The sequence below is a fragment of the Anolis sagrei genome, chromosome 9 (assembly GCF_037176765.1).
Source record: "Anolis sagrei isolate rAnoSag1 chromosome 9, rAnoSag1.mat, whole genome shotgun sequence".
Classification (NCBI taxonomy): domain Eukaryota; kingdom Metazoa; phylum Chordata; class Lepidosauria; order Squamata; family Dactyloidae; genus Anolis; species Anolis sagrei.
In genome coordinates this window covers 22,816,623-22,838,779 of record NC_090029.1, presented here as the reverse complement: position 1 = coordinate 22,838,779, position 22,157 = coordinate 22,816,623, and the positions used below count along the sequence as shown (strand labels likewise).

The window sequence follows — 22,157 nt, the reverse complement described above, 5'->3', positions numbered from 1 at the left end:
ACACCTGGAATCACAATCGAAGGGAGATGTTGACTCTTAAGCAGGAATGTGTCCGGAGAAGGGACACATTCAAGAGTCTGGAGAACAAGCTCTATGAGGAGCGGCTTAAAGAGCTGGGCATGTTTAACCTGCAGAAGAGATGGCTGAGAGGAGACATGATGACGGCCATGGATAATGAGGGAAGTCATTAGGAGGAGGGAGCAAGCTTCTTTTCTGCTGCCCTGGAGACTGGGGGCCCTTCTACACAGCCCTATATCCCAGAATATCAAGGCAGAAAATTCCACATTATCTAATAACCCAGTTCAAAGCAGATATTCTGGGATATAGGGCTGTGCGGAAGGGCCCAACGATACAGAATAATGGCTTCAAACTACAGGAAAGGAGATTCCACCTCAACATGAGGAAGACTGTGAGAGCTGTTTCAACAGTGGAACTCTCTGCTCCAGAGTGGGGTGGATGCTCCTCTCTTGGAGGCTTTTAAACAGAGGCTGGATGGCCATCTGTTGGGAGTGCTTTGAATGTGATTTTCCTGCTTCTTGGCAGAATGGGGTTGGACTGGATGGCCCACGAGGTCTATGATTGAGGAAGGGCATCTCTGAGGCAGCTGGGCTCTCCTTCCCTAGGAATGAGCAGCTCCTGCTCGGAAGGAAGGGAAGCAAAGCGAAGCGCTGGTGGATGTATGGAAGCTATATTTTAATCGTCACGTTTGGCACCGGTGAGGCCCAAACCACAGTACACGAATTACAGCACAAAACCCACCATGGCCGCTGGCTGGGACTGGGGCTTCTCCTTCCCGGCCGCAGCAGCTTCAAGTGGGCCATGTCCATGGGCTTTTCCTTTAAAAAACAGCCATTAGATAGAAAAAATAGCTCCCAAGCCCTTGGTTTCCCTGGCTGAGGGTGCAAAGAGCCAGAGGCTTGTTCACATTTAAAAAGAGGCAACGGCGGGCCTCCCACCCCTTTCCCACGACAGCCTGCCTTCCGGAGGGATCCTTGTTCTTACTGCTTGCCCAGGGCTTTGTCCAGGTTGTTCTTGATGGCGTCCAGGAAGTCGGTCGTGTTGACAAAGTGCTCGTTCAGTTTCACACTGGAAAGGAGCAAAAGGGAGGGAAATGGTGGGTCAGGGAAGCAGAGGGAGAGGCACTCAAATCTCCGAGCCCCAGCAGAGCCACCCCTCCTGAGCCCACAAGAAAGGGGGGCTTCCTTCATGGCTCGCCCCAAGGAAGAGCGCTTACTTGCTGAGTCCGTGGATGCAACCGGCCAGGTCCTTTGTCATTGCGCCGCTCTCCACTGTCTCAACGCAAACCTTCTCCAGAGTCTGAGCAAACCTGGGATGAGAGGAAGGGAGAAGTAGCTGGAGGAAGGGAGACCCATCTGCAGTGGAACCCCCCAACTCAGCCCCCGAGCAATGCAGCTGCAGTATGTATTCTGCACGGACAGGTTTTGGTGACACTTGCTGCCCAATAATAATAATAATAATAATAATAATAATAATAATAATAATAATACAACACCTGGAATATTATGTCCAATTCTGGGCACAATTCAAGAGAGATATTGACAAGCTGGAGTGTCCCTCCCCACAAATCCTGACCTATGGCAGGAATGGGTCCCTCTCCCTGCTCCCCCAATCCCTCTCCTTAGTCTGCAGTGACTCTGGAAGCAGCGCTGGGTGGGTCCTGCTTTGGCCTTACTTGATGAGGTCTGGGTTGCTGTCCAGCTTGCCTCGGTGCTCCAGCCCTCGCGTCCAGGCAAAAATGCTAGCGATGGGGTTGGTGCTGGTCGGATTGCCCTGCAGGGGAGGGCAAAGGAAACAAGTGAGTGGCAGCCACAGTGGGAGGAGAAGGAGGCAATATGTATATGGACCCGTGCCAAATACCTACCTTCTGGTGCTCCCGGTAGTGGCGGGTGACTGTGCCGTGTGCAGCCTCGGCTTCGATGGTCTTGCCATCCGGGCAGACGAGGACGGAGGTCATGAGGCCCAGTGAGCCAAACCCTGGAAACAAAGGCAAGATGCTCTAGAAGACCCTCACTGCAAGTGGAAAAGCACCGTTCGTCTGGCGCACTCCAGGACTGATTGGCTGACAAACAGACGGAGGAACACCTGGGTCTTGGCTTGGAGTGGGATACACCCATGCTTAAAAGTCCCTCAAACGTGTGCACTATGTAAAGATGGCAGGATGATACCCATCTCCATCTTACTTAGCACTAGAGGTACTGCAGCCTGCAAGCGAGGAGGAGCCTCTTCAGACTTCACAATGTGGGGCTGTCCACCACCCAGACAGGGAGAGGTAGGCATAGAAAGGGTCCTCGCTTTGGCTCCTGCAGCCTCACTTGTTTTTTTTATTATTTTTTATGAATTTAAGTGTTTATTTATAAAGTCATTTTACACACAAAACAGCATAAAAATGAGACTGTAGAAACAAAACAAAAGATAGCACATTTAACAAATTAAACCCACTGAAAACCTGGCAAATATATATCTTGTTGGGTTGCTGTGAGTTTTCCAGGCTGTATGGCCATGTTCCAGAAGCACTCTTTTCTGACTTTATGCCCACATCTACGGCAGGCATCCTCAGAGGTTGTGAGGTCTGTTGGAAACTAGGCAAGTGAGGGTGGTCCAGCATTTCTGTGTTCTCAAATAATATGTTGTGTCCAGGTTGGTTCATCAGGGGCTATGCTATGGCTAACTTCTCAGGTTGAATTAGACCACTCTGACAACCACCATGTCAGGCTGCACAGAGACGCCACTGAAATCCAAAAGCATGTGGACAATTGTTTTCTCCAAAAAGAAAGGAGAAAACCTCAAAAATGAACAAAATCTGGCTACTAGTACTAAAAAAACAACTATAGAATCGGGACAATAAATAAAGAGCAACACCCAAAAAGCAGCAAAATATCAGACAAGAATCAATCAGGGCCAGCTGACACCTCCCAACAAGGGATTTCCCTAGGCAGCATTGAAAGCATTCAAAGAGGTTCAAAAAGAAACCTGAATATTATTTATTGGGATTTACAGATTCGGATTTTAAACTGGATGAGAATGAAGACAAATTATTTACATACTATACTACAGCGGCAAGGATTGTTTTTGCCAAATACTGGAAGAATGATCAAACACCGACCATCGAAGAATTGTTGGAGAAAGTTAAAGAAATAAGAGACATGGATGAACTAACTTTTTTGATGAGAAGAAATACTGGAAAATCGCTAAAGAGAACAGACTGGACTCTTTTCTATGACTACGAAAAGAAACTTAAAGATAAAAGTATTAGAGGATAAGAATAGATAAGTAAGTCGGAGAAGTAGAGTGAGAAGATCCTGAGGTTGGAGTGGAAGTCATTTTAGATTAGTTTAGGTGTTTTTTTTGTTGTGTTTTTGTGCTACCCTTCCTTCTTTCCTATCCTTGTGTTACTGTTCCCCCTCTTTCCCTGTGTTGATTTATAAAATGCTTAATAAAAATTATTTGGGAAAAAAAAAGAAAGAAAGCTGCAAGGCCATTCAATGCTAATCAAGTCTCACTTGCCTCCAACAGACAAGAGTTCTTTCTCCCACCCTGGACATTCCACTGATATATAATCCTCACTTGCCTAGTTTCCAACTGACCTCACAACCTCTGAGGATGACTGCCATAAATGTGGGAAAATGTCAGGGGAGAATGCTTCTGGAATATGGCAATACAGCCCGGAAAAGTCACAGCAACCCAGTCATCCTGGCCACGAAAGCCTTCAACAACACATATATATTGTTTGCACTACCTGCATAAGAAAAAAAAACACTAGAAGTTTTTATTATGGTGAGCATTAAAGATATTGAAAGCAAAGATGGTTACACTGCAAAACCCAAGGCATAGTTATGTTGTTATGGATGTGGATTTGAATCCCTGCATCGTTTCCATTTAAGAAGGGCAAAAATCTACCTTGAGAAGAGAGAGAATGACAAATTTGAGAGTAAAAGAGACGCATGTTCAAAATGTTAGGTTTTCATGACCTGCAGCCCCACTTCTAATTCCCCCTTTTCTAGGCAGTACCCCCATTGTTTTCAGGACCCCCATTGCCAATCCCGCTTGCAAGCCCTCTCCCCGAAACTGTACCTTGGGCCAGGATGTCGGACTGGACGTCCCCGTCGTAGTTCTTGCAGGCCCAGACAAAGCCCCCCGTCGACTTCAGCACCTGGGCCACCATGTCGTCAATGAGGCGGTGCTCGTACCAGATCTTGAGCTTGTCAAAATTAGTCTTGTAATGCCTGGCAGGAGAGGGCAGAGCAGAGGGTGACTGAGAGCCAGAGGCGGAATTCCGAGATTCGGGCCACAAAAAGCAAAGAGATTGGGGATGCTTCACTTGTTGTCATAACATGCAAAAAAGACATTGGGATTATTCTTGGGGACAAATTGAACATAAGACAGCAGCGCAAAGATGAAGGCTGGGTTGGTGTACTTTTCCATGTTGTATGGCCAATGTGTTCTAGCAGCATTTTCTCCTGATATTTCGCCTCTGAGGATCCTTTTGAAGTAGCCACAGATGCAGGTGAAACATCAGGAGAAAATGCTGCACGAACACATTAGCCATACCACATGGAAAACCACACAACACACCAGTGATTCTGACTATGAAAATCTCCAACAAGATGAAGGCTGGGTTGGTGTGCATTTTCCAGGCTGTATGGCCATGTTCCAGAAGCATTCTCTCCTGACGTTTCACCTACATCTATGGGAGGCATCCTCAGAGATTGTGATGTCAGTTGGAAACTAGGCAAGTAAAGCCATTGAAAAGCCCATCAATGACACATAACACTATAAGTCACACTATGGTTTTTGTTCCTGGGTTAAAAATTGTCATTATTTCATTATTGGTTGTATCCTAATATCAAACAGTTTAATAATGTAATCACGTATTATTATTATTATTATTATTATTATTATTATTATTATTATTATATCATGCAACACTATGATTTTTGAGCTGTGAATTTTCCGGGCTGTGTGGCCATGTTTCAGAAGCATTCCCTCCTGACGTTTCACCCACATCTATGGCAGGCATCCTCAGAGTCAGTTGAAAATTGGCAAGTGAAATATATGTGTGTATGAAATATATGTGTGTATGTGTGTGTGTGTGTGTGTGTGTATATATATATATATACACACACACACACACACACACACATACACACACACACATATCTGTCTGTAACATGTCCAGAGTGGGAGAAATAACTTTTGTCTGCTTGAGGCAAGTGTGAATATGGCAATTGGCCACCTTGATTAGCATTTAATGGCCTTGTAGCTGCAAAGCTTGGCTGGTTCCTGCCTAGGGGAATCCTCTGTTGGGAGGTGTAAGCTGGAATTCCAGACAAGAATCAATCAGGGCCAGCTAACACCTTCCAACAAAGGATTCTCCTGGTCAGCAACCGGCCAAGCTTTGAAGCTGCAAGGCCATTCAATGCTAATCAAGGTGGCCAATTGCAACATTCACACCTTCCTCAAGCAAAAGAGAACTTTCTCCTGGACATTATTCCTCAGATATATAAATTCCTTAGTGCTTGGTGCAGCTTCAAAGCCTGGCTGGCTGCTGCCTGGGGGGAATCCTTTGAAGATGAAGACTATGTTAGCAGAGTTTCCAAGATGAGCTTTAAAACTCAAAACCAATGCCTTGACAGAGCCAAAGGTTTCATGGAATCATAGATAAATAGTGTTAGAAGAAATCGCATGAACCATCTAATCCAACCCCCTGCCATGCAGGAAAAACACATTCAATCACCTCAACAGATGGCCATCCAGCCTCTGTTTAAAAGCTTCCAAGGAAGGAGCCTCCACTATACTCTGAGGCAGAGAGTTCCACTGTTGAACAGCTCTTCTTACAGTCAGGAAGTTCTTCCTAATGTTCAATGGAATCTCCTTTCTTTCCTGTCACTTGAACCCATGGCTTTTAGTTCAAGTTTCCAGGGCAGCGGAAATACAAGCCCTGCTCCCTCTTCCTTATGACATCCTTTCATGTGGTTCTCATGTCTCCTCTTCTGCAGCTAAAGAGTCCCAACTCTTTAAACTGCTCCTCAGAGGGATTATTCATAGTCTCTAGGCCTTTGATCCTGTTAAGTTGCTCTCCTCTGGAAACCTTCCAGCTTAAGAGTCAAGAGCTCTTTTAATCTATGGTGCCCAGAATTGGACACAGTATTCAGGTGAGTAGGTCTAACCAAAGCACAATAGAGAAGCACCATGACTTCCCTTGATGTAGTCCAAGCATGGGCAAGCTTGGGCCCTCCAGGTGTTTTGGACTCCAACTTCCACCATTCCTAACAGCCTCAGGCCCTTTCCTTTTCCCCCTCAGCCGCTTAAGCGGCTGAGGGGGAAAAGGAAGGGGCCTGAGGCTGTTAGGAATGGTGGAAGTTGGAGTCCAAAACACCTGGAGGGCCCAAGCTTGCCCATGTCTGATCTAGACACTAGACTCCTTTGGATGCAGCCAGAATCCCACTGCAGTCTCATCCCAGCTCACCTCCCACCCCGAGGACTCACTTCTCAAAGATTTCCTGGAAGACGTCCTTGAAGCGCCCGTCGTAGGCCTTGAGGATGGTGTTCTTGGTGCTCAAGTAGAGAGGCCACTTCTTCTGGATGGCGTACTGGAAGCAGCTGTGGGCAAAGCCCGAGATGGACTGCAAGAGGAAGGGAGATGGGTTGGGGTCATGTTGGGGCTCGCTGCCGTTCCCTCTTGTTCATTAATTAGGCCCCAAAACCTTCAGAGCGTTGGGTTGCTGTGAGTTTTCCAGGATGAATAATAATAATAATAATAATAATAATAATAATAATAGTAATAATAAACCTTTATTTGTACCCCGCTACCATCTCCTGAAGGACTCGGTGCGGCTTACAAGAGGCCGAGCCCACATACAACAATAAAAAAACAACAACAACACAGCAAAATAAATCAAAACAAAGCAATAACATTAACAACACACAATGACGCAATTAAAAACTATGGCCGGGCCAAATGTAATAATTAAAATTAAAATTAAAAAGTGCTGGGCATGACCAGGAGAAAAGGGTAGGGGTTTGGAGAGGGATGGGTTTGTTCTGGAAGCATTCTCTCCTGACATTTCGCCACAACCTGAGGTAGCCTGCCATAGATGTGGACGAAACATCAGGAGAGAATGCTTCTGGAACATGGTCATACAGCTTGGAAAATTCACAGCAATCCAGTGATTCCAGCCATGAAAGCCTTCGACAACACTTCCTCAGAGTGTTTTTTGCCCCCAAACGCTGAGGGCAGGAGACAATAGGTTTAATTGAACAAGTCACCTTGCTTGGTAAGCTAAAGGAAAGTGCCATACTGAACTGATGTGCAGTTTGGTTTTATAGTCAGATCTTTTTGAGCAAAGTTCAGTGGACTTTTCTCTTCCTTTGCTCTCTCTTACCAGTATCTTTTTTGCCCTCTTTCTCTCTTCAGCCCTTCCTGGCTTGCAAGTCATCAAGCCTGTTGAGCTTTCTCCTTTGTTGTTTTGCCTACCTCTCTATCACAGCGGTTCTCAACCAGGGGGTTGCGACCTGCAAGGGGGTCGTTTGGCCATTTCGGAGGGGTCGCAAGTCTGTCTCCTTTGGCCCCGCCCCCAACGCTTTGCCCCCCCCCCCCCCAAGGCTTTGCGCAAGGCCAACCCTAGTGCAAAAGAACCCTCGCCTGCCTCACGCTCTCGCCAGCTGGCAAGGGCAGGAGCTAGGATTTTACTCCTTTGCACAAGGCCTGTCCTCGCACAAAGCAAACCCTTGCCTGCCTTGCCCTCTCGCCGTCTGGCAAGGGCTCCTTCACATGAGGCCTGGCCTCGCGCAAAGCCTGCCTCGCGCCCTCGAAAATAATTTTATGGTTGGGAACCATATTTAGGGGTCACAGTGTTAGAAAGGTTGAGAACCACCGCTCTATCAGGTTCTCTCAGGCTCCCTTCCTGTCTAAAACCTTCTGCTGGCTTGTTATTTTTTCAATTTGCTTTATTTCTCTCTTCCCCCCAGTCCCTACGGTCACTCAGGGGAAGGAAAGAGGAAAAAAGGGACCCCCTCCCTCCCTTTAAGGCAGCCCCCCAATTCCACTCAGGTTCCCACCTCGTCCGTGTTGTACATGCCCATGCCGACTCCTCCGCCGGGGAAGTTGTAGACCTCCCATTCCTTGGCAGCGCTGCCATCCTTCGGGGTGAAGACCATCTTGAAGGTCCCGGACTTGTCCACCACGAAGTCGGTTGCTTTGTACTGGAAAGCAAAACCCACACAGTTCTGAGGCTCCTCCAGCACTTCGGCTGCCCAAGACCACTCCTATTGTTGTCGTCTCCCACCCCGGTTTATGGAGCCGTGGCTCTGTGCCCTATTATTATTGTTATTAACTTTAGTTATACCCTGCCTTTCTCCCAATGGGGATTCAAGGCAGCTAACAATCCAGACTAGGCAAGTTTTTAAAGTGCAATACAAAAAGTAGTATTTTTGCAATGTTTATGTGTTTTAATTATTCTGTAACCCATCTTGAGCCACGAGGAGATAAATAAAATTATTATTATTATTATTACAAAATTAAATAGCAGCAGTGTGGTAAAAACAGAACTGAAATACAACAAATATACTAAAATGGCCTTTAAACCCTGTATTTCCCCCATAACGTATTTATTTATTTATTTATTTATTTATTTGCTGTTTTTATACACTGCCCTCTTTCACCCTGAAGGGGACTCAGAGTGGCTTACAAGTTATATGTATATACAGTATATTATATTATTAGAATAGCACAATATTAATATTATATATTACTATATTGTACTACACCACTATATTGCCATATTATTAGTAATCTTACTTGTAATATATAATACATAATGCCCCTCACCTTAATTCTAGTTGAGTCTGACTCTGGGGGTTGGTGCTCATCTCCATTTATAAGCCAAAGAACCGGCGTTGTCCGTAGACACCTCCAAGGTCATGTGGCCAGCATGACTGCAAGAGCACCGTTACCTTCCCGCTGGAGCGGTACCTATTGATCTACTCACATTTGCATGTTTTCAAACTGCTAGGTTGGCAGAAGCTGGAGCTAACAGCGGGAGCTCACCCTGCTCCCTGGATTCAAACCGCCGACATTTCAGAAGCAAGTTCAGCAGCTCAGTGGTTTAACCTGCTGTGCCACCAGAGGGCCCTATAATGCACTTGCAGGGACCCCCCCCCCCCCGGGGTATTATAGTGTTATTACATTACCCTATAATGCAATATCATTAGTAATATTACATGTTATAATATATAATTATTATATTATTATATTGTATTATTAGTACTATGATATTGTATTACATTATAATATTACGATCAATATTATATGTCCATACAATATATTATATTCTTGCCTAATTTGCCCACAATGGCCCCCATGTCAGGCCCACCTGGTCGCCATGGGCGTGCCTGCCGATGGTGATGGGCTTTGTCCATCCGGGGACCAGACGAGGGATGTTCTTGCAGATGATTGGCTCTCGGAAAACTGTCCCACCCAGGATGTTCCTGATGGTGCCATTGGGGCTCTTCCACATCTTCTTCAGCTTGAATTCTGAAAAGGCAGAGAGCGGACCCTCATCCCTGCCCAGGAATGAATGAAAAGCAAGGCTTCTCCTTCCTTCCTTCCTTCCTTCCTTCCTTCCTTCCTTCCTTCCACAAAGCAGCCTCCCCCACCCAGGAAAAGACTGACGCTCCCCCAGAGGTCCCTGCAAGAGCCCCCCACCTTCGACCCTGGCCTCATCCGGGGTGATGGTGGCACACTTGACAGCCACGCTGTACTTCTGGGTAGCCAGGGCTGAGTCAATGGTGACCTGGTCGTCTGTCTGGTCGCGGTGGGGCAGCCCCAGGTCAAAGTACTTCAGCTGGACGTCCACGTTGGGCAGGATGAGCTGCAGGAGGAGGAGAGGAAGCAGGTGGGAATGGCAACCACTACCACAACCACCACCCAGGACCCCATCTCTCCTCTTATTGCAGGTGCAGCAATGCCAAGGATGGCCTGCCCATGGTTAGGCTCTGCACCTTTAGTCCCAACATTGTGGCCTATTTATGATATTTTACTCTACTGCTCATCTTTATTGGGCTAAATGACCTTGCCAAATTTGGTGTGTGCATGAGAGTCACGTCATACAGTCATCTCAGAAGCTGCTTCGGAGTTCCTCTTTGAAGCGACCTCATGTCTCACTTAATTGCCAGGTTCAATGCTATGCGATGCTGGGATTTGTAGTTTGAGCAATAGCATCCTTTGGCAGAGAACGCTCAACACCTTGCAAAACTACATGCCTCCATAGCAATGAACCACGGCAGTTTAAGTGGATTCATTCTGCAGCATAGATGCACCCAAAGTTTTCTTTTCCATTGCTGGAAGCTTTGGCATCCTAACACTTTTGTTTATAATGGAGGAATTCTAAGCAGGCAGCAACTGCAGTGGTCACATGACAAATCCGTTTGCGCACGACATTCGGCAGCAAATACTTTTATCTTGGTTTCAAAGTTTTGGAAATGGAAGTGCGCATGAGATTCAATGGTGCATGAGACTCAAGGTAAAGGTTTCCCCTTGACATTAATTCTAGTTGAGTCCGACTCTGGGTGGTGGTGCTCACCTCCTTTTCTAAGCCGAAGAGCCGGCGTTGTCCATAGACACCTCCAAGGTAATGTGGCTAGCATGACTGCATGAAGCACCGTTACCTTCCTGCAGAAGCGGTACCTATTGGTCTACTCACAGTTGCATGTTTTCAAACTGCTACATTGGCAGGAGCTGGGCCTAATAGCAGGAGCTCACCCCACTCCCCAGATTCGAACCACCAACCTTTCAGTTAGCAAGTATAGCAGCTCAGCTATTTAACCCATCGCACCGCCAGGGGACCCACATATGGCGCATATCTATATATATACACACACAGACATAGGTTAAAGGTAAAGGTTTCCCCTTGACATTAATTCTAGTTGAGTCCGACTCTGGGTGGTGCTCATCTCCATTTCTAAGTTGATGAGCTGGCGTTATCCGTAGACACCTCCAAGGTCATGTGGCCAGCATGATTGCATGGAGCGCGCACACAATAATAGATAGATACGTTTTACTGATTGGCCTATTGGCCGTATCAAAACATTTAACACATGACACAATTAACACATAGTCATACACATGACACAATTAACACATAGTCATACATAGTCATACATACAACATACAACCCTCGACACACAATAATAATAAAAACAACAACATATGGCATATTATTATTATATTGTTGTTGTTCCACTCAACCCTGTGGAGTTGGCCCAGTGGAGGCAAAGGGCCCTTCCCTGCCTCTCTTTCCCTCCTTCCCTCCCTAGGTAGTTTACCTTCTCCTTGATGAAGGCCCAGATAATGCGGGTCATCTCATCCCCGTCCATTTCCACCACCGGGTTAGCCACCTTGATCCTCCGGTCAGCATCTGCGGGGAAGGAGAGATGACCTTCAAGGGCCTGAGAGGGAGGCCAAAGACTGGACAGACACTTCTCATGGAAAGCCAAGTCCCCTTTGCAGCCCTCAAAAGCATCAGAGCAACGAGTGGAAGGGAAACAGTGTCAGTTCTCTTATATCAGGCTTGGGCCAACTTTGGCCTTCCCTCCTGGTGTTTTGGACCTCAACTCCCACAATTCTGAACAGCCAGCAGGCTGTTAGGAATTGTGGGAGTCCAAAACACCTGAAGGCCAATGTTCGCCATTTCTGCATTAATAGAAATGTTGAATAGCCTTGAAAGGCCCAAGACTGAACCCTGCGGCACTCCACTCATCACTTCTTTCCACGATGAACCGTTGGGGAGAAGCACCCTTTGGGTTTAGTCGCTTAACCAATTACAGATCCACCTAATAGTAGCATTGCCTAGCCCACATTTGATTAGTTTGTGTGCAAGAAGGTCACAGGGGACTTTGTCAAAGGCCTTGCTGAAATCAAGATCTACTCCATCCACAGAATTCCCTGCAACTGCCAAAAAGAGATCAGATGAGTCTGGCATGACTTGTTTTTGAGAAATCCATGTTGACCTTTAGTAATCCCAGCATTCCTTTCTAAGTGACTGCAGACTGCCTCCTTCATGGTCTGCTCCAGAATCTTTCCTGGCATTGATGTCAGGCTGACTGGACATTGGTCATTCTTTGGGCCCTCTTGTTTTCCCTTCTTGAAGATCGGGGCAACCTTTGCCCTCCTCCAGTCTGCTAAGACCTCTCCTGTTCTCCAAGGACTCTCCAAGATGATTGTCAGTGGGTCTGAAACAACTTCTGCGAGTTCCTTCAATACTCTTGGATGTAGTTCATCTGGCCCTGGAGACTTAGATCCGTTTAGAGTGACCAGGTATTCCTGGACTACTTCTTTATCTATTTTGGATTGCATCTCCCAAAATAAGCCCAGTTTCTTCCCACCTTTCTTTCTTTCCTGCCTTCTTTTGGTACTGTCTTCTTTCTTTCCCATGTTTCCTACCTTCACATCTTTCCCTCCCATTTTCCCTTCCTTCCTTCTTCCCCATCGTTCGTTCCTTCCTTCCCAACCTTTCCTCCTTCCTTCTTTCAGTACTGTCTTCTTTTCTTCTCATAATTCCTTCCTTCCATCTTTCCCTCCTTCCTTCTTTCATTCTTTCCCAACATTCTTTCTTTCCAATATTCCTTCCCAATTTTCCTTCCCATTATTACTTCCTTCTTTCCCATCATTCCTTCCTTCCAGTCATTCCTTCCTTCCTTCTTTCCCACCATTCCTTCCTTTGCATCTTTCCTTCGTTCCTGCCCATCATTCCTTCCTTCTCATTATTCCTTCCTTTCCTTCCTTCATTCCCATTTTCCTTCCCATCATTCCTTCGCTCCTTTCCATCATTCCTTCCTTCATTCCCATCATTCCTTCCTTCTCATCATTCCTTCATTTCTATTTTTCTTTCTTTCCTTCTGTTCCCATCTTCCTTTCCTTTCCATCATTCCTTCTTTCCAATCATTCCTTCGTTTCTTCCCATCATTCCTTCCTTCGTTTCTTCCCATCATTCCTTCCTTCTCATCATTCCTTCATTCTTATTTTTCTTTCCTTCCTTCATTCCTATTTTCCTTCCCATCATTCCTTCGTTCCTATTTTTCTTTCCTTCCTTCCTTCCCATCTTTCTTTCCTTCACATCTTTCTTTCCTTCCAATCATTCTTTCCTTTCTTCCCATCATTCCTTCCTTCCTATCTTTCCTTTCCTTCGTTCCTATCTTTCCTTCGTTCCTATCTTTCCTTCGTTCCTATCTTTCCTTCCTTCCAATCATTCTTTCCTTCCTTCCCATCATTCCTTCCTTCCTACCTTTCCTTCCTTCCTATCTTTCTTTCCTTCACATCTTTCTTCCCTTCCAATCATTCTTTCCTTTCTTCCCATCATTCCTTCCTTCCTACCTTTCCTTCTTTCCTTCCTTCCTATCTTTCCTTCCTTCCAATCATTCTTTCCTTCCAATCATTCTTTCCTTCCTTCCCATCATTCCTTCCTTCCTATCTTTCCTTTCTTTCTTTCTTTCTTTCCTTCCCATCTTTCCTTCCTTCCTTCTTTGGAGGCTTTGAAGCAGAGGCTGGATGGGCATCTGTCGGGGGTGCTTTGAATGCGATTCTCCTGCTCCTTGGCAGAATGGGACTGGGCTGGATGGCCCACAAGGTCTCTCCCAAATCTAGGATTCTGGGATCCTTCCTCTTCGCTGCCAACCCGTCCAGAAGAGCCTCCCTCCCTCTTTCCCTGCAGATAAATCCCTGCTTAGGAGGAGGAGGAGAAGGGAAAGTGCATCCATTAACTCTGCCCGCTGTAATCCGGCTCAGCCTGGCTGGCGCTGTCCCTTCTCCTCCTCCTCCTGCCAGCCTGTCTCTCTCTCCATTGGGCAACAGCTCCTCTGGCTCGGGCTCCCTTTTGGCCAGGAGGCGGTCAAGGGACAAGGTCACCCCCAGAGGACGCCAAAGGGGACCGCCCTCCTCCTCCTCCCCCTCCTTCTCTCCTCGTGGGGTCACGTGGCCAGCCCATTTGGGGATCCACCATTTGGGGAGGCCTCCCCATTGAGAAAGAGAGAAATGAATGAGTGGTTGCCCTCTTGGCAAGACTCTCCAGAAAGAGAGAGAGAAAGGGGAAATTGGGGCCTTGGGAGAAACACTCACAGTGTCGCCGCGGAGGAGACGAGGCGGCGGGGCTCAAGGCCGGGAGGAAGGCGGACGGGCACCGGCATAAAGAAGCCCAGGAAGCGGAGGAGGAGGAAGCGCGGAGGAAGCGGAGGGCCATGGCGGCGGAAGAAGAGGAGAGAGAGGAGCCGGTGCAGAACCAGAGAGGAAGCAAGGACGGAGGGGGAAGAGGAGGAGGGGGAGGAGCCTCGGCCAAGGACACGCCTCTTCTCCCTCTTGTCACGTGGCCCTTTGTCCTGCCCTCCCCCCAGGACCCCTTGGGAGGACCCCTCTTTGCCCCCTCCCTCCTCAAGCAAGACATATATAAGACCACCCTACACACCCACCCCCAGTGCCAGGACCCAGGATATACCACTATGTAGTTGGCATTCTGCAAGTGGTTTAGGCAAAATTGGGCTCTGCTTCCAGGTGTTTTGGACTCCAACTCCCACCATTCCTAACAGCCTCAGGCCTTTCTTTTTCTCCCTCAGCTGCTTCTGTATATATCCTCCTAAAAACAGTATATCCTCCTAATAACGGGCTCCCCCTGGTAAGAAGCAGCTAGGCTTTGAAGCTGCAAGGCCATTCAACAAAATCTGGCTACCAATATTAAGGAACTCTACAAGAATGATTGACAACTGGGAAATAGAGGGAGAAAACGTGGAGGCCATGACAGACTTTGTATTTCTAGGCGCAAAGATGACTGCAGACGCAGACTGCAGCCAGGAAATCAGGAGACGCTTACTTCTCGGGAGGAGAGCAATGTCCAGTCTCGATAAAATAGTAAAGAGTAGAGACATCAGACTGGCAACAAAGATCCATTGCCTAGTCAAAGCCATGGTATTCCCTGTAGTCACCTACGGATGTGAGAGCTGGACCTTCGGGAAGGCTGAGCGAAGGAAGATAGCGATGCTTTTGAGCTGTGGTGTTGGAGGAAAGTTCTGAGAGTGCCTTGGACTGCGAGAAGATCCAACCAGTCCATCCTCCAGGAAATAAAGCCCGACTGCTCATTGGAAGGAAGGAGACTAGAGACAAAGTTGAAGTCCTTTGGCCACATCATGAGGAGACAGCAAAGCCTAGAGAAGACAATTATGCTGGGGAAAGTGGAAGGCAAAAGGAAGAGGGGCGACCAAGGGCAAGATGGATGGATGGCATCCTTGAAGTGACTGGACTGACCTTGAAGGAGCTGGGGGTGGTGACGGCCGACAGGGAGCTCTGGCGTGGGCTGGTCCATGAGGTCACGAAGAGTCGGAGGCGACTGAACGAATGAACAACAACAAAAATAAAACAGTAAATAAAGACCAATCCTCCGAATAATGGATTCCCCCAGGCAAGAAGCAGCCAGGCTTTGAAGCTGCAAGGCCATTCAACAAAATCTGGATACCAATATTAAGAAACTCTGAAATAAAACAGTAAATAAAGACCAATCCTCCGAATAATGGATTCCCCCAGGCAAGAAGCAGCCAGGCTTTGAAGCTGCAAGGCCATTCAACAAAATCTGGGTACCAATATTAAGAAACTCTGAAATAAAACAGTAAATAAAGAGTAACACTCAAACAACAAGGGAATTCCAGACAATAATCAATCAGGGCCAGCTAACACCTCCCAACAAATGATCCCCAGACAGCAATCAGTCAGGCTTTGAGGCTGCAAGGCCATTCAATGCTAACCAAGGTGGCCTATAGCAACATTCACACTCGCCTCCAGCAGACGAGAGATCTTTCTCCCACCCTGGACATTATTCCACAGATATATCAACCCCACTTGCCTAGTTTCCGACAGACCTCACGACCTCTGAGGATGCCTGCCGTAGATGCAGGCAAAATGTCAGGAGAGAATGCTTATGAAACATGGCCAGACACCCCAGAAAACTCACAGCAACCTAATAATAATAATAATAATAATAATAATAATAATGTTATATCTTACCCGCCTCTCCTCGAGCCACAGTTGAAACACACAAACATTGCAAACATTGTGTTGGCAAAGGCTTCTGTGAGTTTTCTGAGCTGTATTATTTATTATTTATTTATTTCCTATATTTCTCCCCCTCTCTTCTCATCCGAGGGTGGGGGGGACAGGGCGGCCTCACAAGCATCATACGATGTCATCACCATCATAAAATATTCAATAAATACATTAGAAACATTAAAACAATTAATTAAAAACAATCGATTAAACACGCCAGTTAAAAACCAAATCCAAGTCTGGTTCAATTCATTGTCACAAGTTACCTAAGTTTTGTATGGCCATGTTCCAGAAGCATTCTCTCCTGACATTTCACCCACATCTATAGCAGGCATCCTCAGAGGTTCTGAGGTCTGTTGGAAACTGGGCAAGTGAGGTTTATATATCTGTAGAATGTCCAGGGTGGGAGAATGAACTCTTGTCTTTTGGAGGTAGGTGTGAATGTTGCAATTGGCCACTGTAGTTAGCATTTAATGGCCTTGCAACTTCAAAGCCAGGCATGAAACAATCAGGGCCAGGTTACACCCTCCAACAAAGGACCCCCCCCCCCCCCCCCCAGGCAGGATACAGCCAGGCTTTGAAGATGCAAGGCTTCAAGAATTCTTTCTCCCACCCTGGACAGCATTCCACAGATATATAAACCACACTTGCCTAGTTTCCTATAGACCTAACAATCTCTGAGAATGCCTGCCACAGATGTGGGGGAAACGTCAAGAGAGAATGCTTCTGGAACATGGCCAGACAGCTGGGAAAACAATACATTGTAAACATTCTATGAACACATCTATTAAGAAACAGTTCTGTAACAGATACATATAGATGTTGTGGTTAAGTTGTGTATCTCTTTTATTGGTATTGTTTTGCATTCTGTAACTCTTTCTTTCTTTCTGCATCTCTCTTAGGGTGTGTTTGCATTTCTGAATTGAAGGCAAGGCTCACAAAAAGAGGAGAGCGATGGATGGATGGGTGGATGGATGGGGAGCTCCAAAGGTTGGGAGGGTCTTCAGACCCAAAAGAGGAGGGTTGGAAAGGCGCCCATTTTAAGCCCAAACCCAATCCAGTCCAGACTACAATCCCATTCCTCTATTTGTCTGAGGGCCCCTTTGGAGCCCTGGGGCCAATTCCCTTATTGACAGTTCAGAGGTCGGCCATAAAAGGCTGACCGCAACAGATAACAGTGACCGGAGGGGACGGAAGGAGAGCAGCAGTGACAAACAGCATTGGGTAGAATTAAAAGAATGATATCTGTCTTTTCTTTGGTCTGTGAAATGAAGACATTTGATGGTGCTGCAACATCTAATTGGTGAAATGAATTGATCAGACCACATCTGGAATACTGTATCCAATTCTGGGCACCACAATTGAAGGGAGATATTGACTCTAAGATGCAATGATCAATGGTCTGGAGGACAAGCTCTATGAGGAGCGGCTTAAAGAACTGGGCATGTTTAGCCTGCAGAATCATAGAATCAAAGAGTTGGAAGAGACCTCATGGGCCATCCAGTTCAACCCCCTGCCAAGAAGCAGGAATATTGCATTCAAATCACCCCTGACAGATGGCCATCCAGTCTCTGCTTAAAAGCTTCCAAGGAAGGAGCCTCCACCACACTCCGGGGCAGAGAGTTCCACTGCTGAATGGCTCTCACAGTCAGGAAGTTCTTCCTCATGTTCAGATGGAATCTCCTCTCTTGTAGTTTGAAGCCATTGTTCCGCGTCCTAGTCTGCAAAGAAGCAGAAAACAAGCTTGCTCCCTCCTCTCTGTGGCTTCCTCTCACATATTTATACATGGCTATCATATCTCCTCTCAGCCTTCTCTTCTTCAGGCTAAACATTCTATGATTCTATTATTCTGCAGGCTAAACATGCCCAGTTCTTTAAGCCGCTCCTCATAGGCTGAGAGGAGACATGATTAGGGCCATGTATAAATATGTGAGGGGAAGTCATAGGGAGAAGGGAACAAGCTGGTTTTCTGTTGCCCTGGAGACTAGGACACAATGGAACAATGGCTTCAAATTACAGGAAAGGAGATTCCACCTGAACATTAGAAAGAACTTCTTGACTGTGAGAGCTATTCAACAGTGGAACTCTCTGCCTTCTTTCCTTCTCATATTTCCTTCCTTCGCATCTTTCCCTCCCATCTTTCCTTCTTCCCCATCAAGATGAGTTCACAGCAGACACTCTTCTGGCTGATGAATTGGATCACACACGTCAGACACTTCCAAGTGTCTAGGACTGTGTAATGTATCGGCGAATAATGCATGCAGATCCCAGTAAGGTGGCCTTTTGCAGCTGGCAGATGGTCATTTTGTCAGTGCCAATTGTGTTTAAGTGCAGGCCAAGGTCTTGAGGCGCTGCACCCAGTGTGCCAATCACCACTGGGACCACGTTGACTGGCTTGTGCCAGAGTCTTTGAAGTTTGATCTTTAAATCCTCATATAGTGTCAGCTTTTCAGTTGTTTCTCTGCAATCCTACTGTCACCTGGGATTGCAACATCGATGATCCATCATTATTATTATTATTATTATTATTATTATTATTATTATTATCTAAGAGTCTGTTTTGATGACAATCGCCTCCGTCAACACAAACAAACCAAACATGTCACAACAAGCCTTGCACTTGTTGTCTGTTGATTACAGTGCCTTGCTTTCTGCTCCCTGAAAACAACTTCTGCTTTGAATAAAACACCCTTCTCAATCAGAAAATGCAAATGCAAAGCATACAGGGCAGGCATGGGCCAACTTGGGCTTAAGCAGCTGAGGGGGAAAGGAAGGGGCCTGGGGCTGCTAGGAATTGTGGGAGTTGAAGTCCAAAACACCTGGAGAGAGGGCCCAAGTTGGCCCATGCCTGATCCAGGGGGTCCCCTGCAGTTACCTGTGTCCATTGGCAGGGAAGGACTCCATTGCCGTACCTTCCTTTTCGTCACTGCCTTTGCACTAATACCCAATAATAATTATTATGGAAGGAAAGTGCAGCTGAGACAGCTCCAGCTCTGAGCTGAGCCTCCAAAGGGCTGCACAACAATCCCTGATGGGGCCTTGATCCTTAACCTCTTGACCAGGAGCCTGCTTTGGCCCTGAGGCCGACCTTAGGTCTCTCAGGTCAGACGCATGCACAGTCTTCTCTATCTCTCAGGGAGGGATGCACAGAGGCAATTGCAGGGCTGGTTGCTGTTTTCCGGTCATTATGTAAATTACAGTGCCCCTCAGGCTAATCTATGCCACGTGGTCATGGATTCAAATGACAGGAAGGAAGAGAGATGTCATTTAAACATTAGTATGAACGTCCTGGCAGTCAGATGGGCAGCTGAATATGCTTTTTTGGAGGGAACTGGTGACATCTTTGGAGGATTTTAAGCAGAGGCTGGATGGTCATCTGTGAGGAGGGATTGGATGGTGCCTTCCCACCTGGCAGAAAGAAGAAAAGTTGGACTGGATGGCCTTTAGACGTCCCTTCCAACTCTAGGATTCTATTATTATTATTATTATTATTATTATTACTACTACTACTACTACTACTATTACTATTTTTTAGTGTCAGGAGCGACTTGAGAAACTGCAAGTTGCTTCTGGTGTGAGAAAATTGGCTGTCTGCAAGGGCGTTACAGAGGGCACGCCCAGATATTTTACCATCCTGTGGGAGGCTTCTTTCATGTCCCCGCATGGGGAGCTGGAGCTGGCAGGTGGGAGCTCACCCCATTCTTGGATTCGAACTGTCGACCTTTTGGTCCTTCTGTCACAAGGGTTTAACCCATTGCACCACCAGGGGCTCAAATATTATTATTAAACAGGCATTGGATGGCCATCTATCTGTAGGGCTTGAATTGTGCTCTTCCTGCCAGGCAGCAAGAAGGGGATTGGGATGGATGGCCTTTAGAGGTTCCTTACAACTTTAGAATTCTACAATTCTGTTGTTGTTGTGGTTATGCAGAAGCTGGATGACCATTTGTCGGGAGGGCTTGAATTGTGCTTTCCCTGTCTGGCAGAAAGAAGGGGGTTGGGCAGGGTGGCTTTTAAAAGTCCTTTCCAAGTCTAGAATTCTACAATTCTATTATTATTGGGTTGCTGTGAGTTTTCTGAACTGTCTGATTATGTTCCAGAAGCATTCTCTCCTGACGTTTCGCCCACATCATATGGGAGGCATCCTCAGAGGTTGTGTGGTCTGTTGGAAACTAGGAAAGTGGGGTTTTATATATCTGTGGAATGTCCAGGGTGGATGTCCCTTCCAACTCTAGAATTCTATGATTCTATTATTATTGTTGTTGTTATTTTACTGACATAAAACACAGTATGTCACAGCAAATGAGATCTATTATTGTATTGTCGAAGGCTTTCATGGCCGGAATCACTGGGTTGTTGTAGGTTTTTTTCGGGCTATATGGCGATGTTCTAGAGGCATTCTCTCCTGATGTTTTGCCTGCATCTATGGCAAGCATCCTCAGAGGTAGTGAGTTCCAACACACCTCACTACCTCTGAGGATGCTTGCCATAGATGCAGGTGAAACGTCAGGAGAGAATGCCTCTAGAACATGGCCATATAGCCCGAAAAAACCTACAACAACCCAGATTTATTATTATTATTATTATTATTATTAAGCAGGGGCTGGATGATCATCTGTCAGGAGAGATCAGATGGTGTCTCCCTTCCTGGCAGAAAGAAGGGTGTTAGATTTGATAGTCTTTGGGATCCAATGGGAGGGGCACCCAAGTGGTCAGCAAATGGGGGGGGGGGAGATTAGAGTGCTTGCCCCATTTACACCCAAATAAACCCACTATCATTAGGGCTTGAATTGTGCTTTTCCTGCCAGGCAGAAAGAAGGGGGTTATTTACACCCAAATAAACCCACTATTATTACCACCATGGACTCCGCCCCCCCCCCCAAAGGTAGTTGGGGTCTTCTTCTTGTCCCTAGGAGCTGGCAGATGGGAGCTCACCCCACTCTTGGATTCGAACTGTCGACCTTTTGGTCGGCAGTCTTTCCGTTACAAAGGTTTAACCCATTGCACCACCAGAGGCTCAAATATTAGTATTAAACAGGCATTGGATGGCCATCTATCATTAGGGCTTGAATTGTGCTTTTCCTGCCAGGCAGAAAGAAGGGGGTTATTTACACCCAAATAAACCGACTATTATTACCACCACGGACTCCGCCCCCCCCCCCAAAAGGTGGTTGGGGTCTTCTTCTTGGCCCTAGGAGTGTCCAAGCTGGCCGCTCTGTCCTCCCCGTCTCTTCCCCTTCCCCTTCCTCAGGCCTGGTCCTTCCCCCACGCCATGCGCGCTGACCCACACCTTGACCCCTGGCCAGTCCTTTGCATCAACCACAAAGAAGGGCCCTCTGCTCTGGCTGTGTTGCCATGGCAAAGGAAGGAGGAAAGGAAAGAGGAAGAGAAGGAGGGGGGAGATTGAGGAGGGGTCTCTCTCTCTCTTGTCCTGCTCCTTCCTTCCATTCTCTGAGTGCCCCAGTGCCCCCCCACCTCTGTTGCATGGGGCAGGGTGGGGGGTTTCCTTGGAGTAAGAACACCTGGACTGTTCATCTGCCTATTTGTGTGCATATTGTTGAATGCATAGCCGCAACCGGTGCACTCTCCAAGGGATGACAATGCACAACTTGGTGGGAGAATCCACCAGCACATACTGGGTGCTGTGGATTGAGCACATTTGGTGCAGTGCTGATGAGAGGGTGCGCCACTCTATGTGGTGGGAGGGGGGTCCTTTCATAAATCCTATGTTATATCAGTAAGAATTTGGTTGGAAAATGGAGGAAGGCATGGTTATGAAAACATACAACCTGCCCTGCAAAATATCTATCGATCAGATGGTGTTCAGGACTTGTGTAAGTGACCTGGTAGCAGCAACATTCCTCCGGAATGCCCCTTCCTTTCTCCGGCATCTATCCAATGTTGTCAAAGGATTTCATGGCCAGTATCACTAGGTTGCTGTGGGTTTTCCAGGCTGTATGGACATCTTTCAGAAGCATTCTCTCCTGACGTTTCTCCCACATCTATGGCAGGCATCCTCAGAGGTTGTGAGGTCTGTTGGAAACTCGGCAAGTAGGGT

At 46.8% G+C, this 22,157-nt stretch overlaps 1 protein-coding gene across 1 annotated transcript; it reads right to left on the bottom strand.

Annotated features, from left to right (window-relative positions):
- Positions 1-672: 672 nt before the first annotated feature.
- IDH2 (isocitrate dehydrogenase (NADP(+)) 2) lies at positions 673-14,346 on the bottom strand. Its single transcript, XM_067471368.1, has 11 exons — positions 14,132-14,346; positions 11,344-11,435; positions 9,725-9,890; positions 9,393-9,553; positions 8,080-8,223; positions 6,508-6,644; positions 4,093-4,244; positions 1,883-1,995; positions 1,694-1,791; positions 1,235-1,327; positions 673-1,086 (listed from the first exon to the last, which is right to left on the bottom strand). Exons 1-11 carry the CDS (start codon positions 14,250-14,252, stop codon positions 999-1,001), a joined length of 1,365 nt encoding a protein of 454 aa, XP_067327469.1. The 5' UTR covers positions 14,253-14,346; the 3' UTR covers positions 673-998.
- Between the last annotated feature and the right edge of the window lie 7,811 nt (positions 14,347-22,157).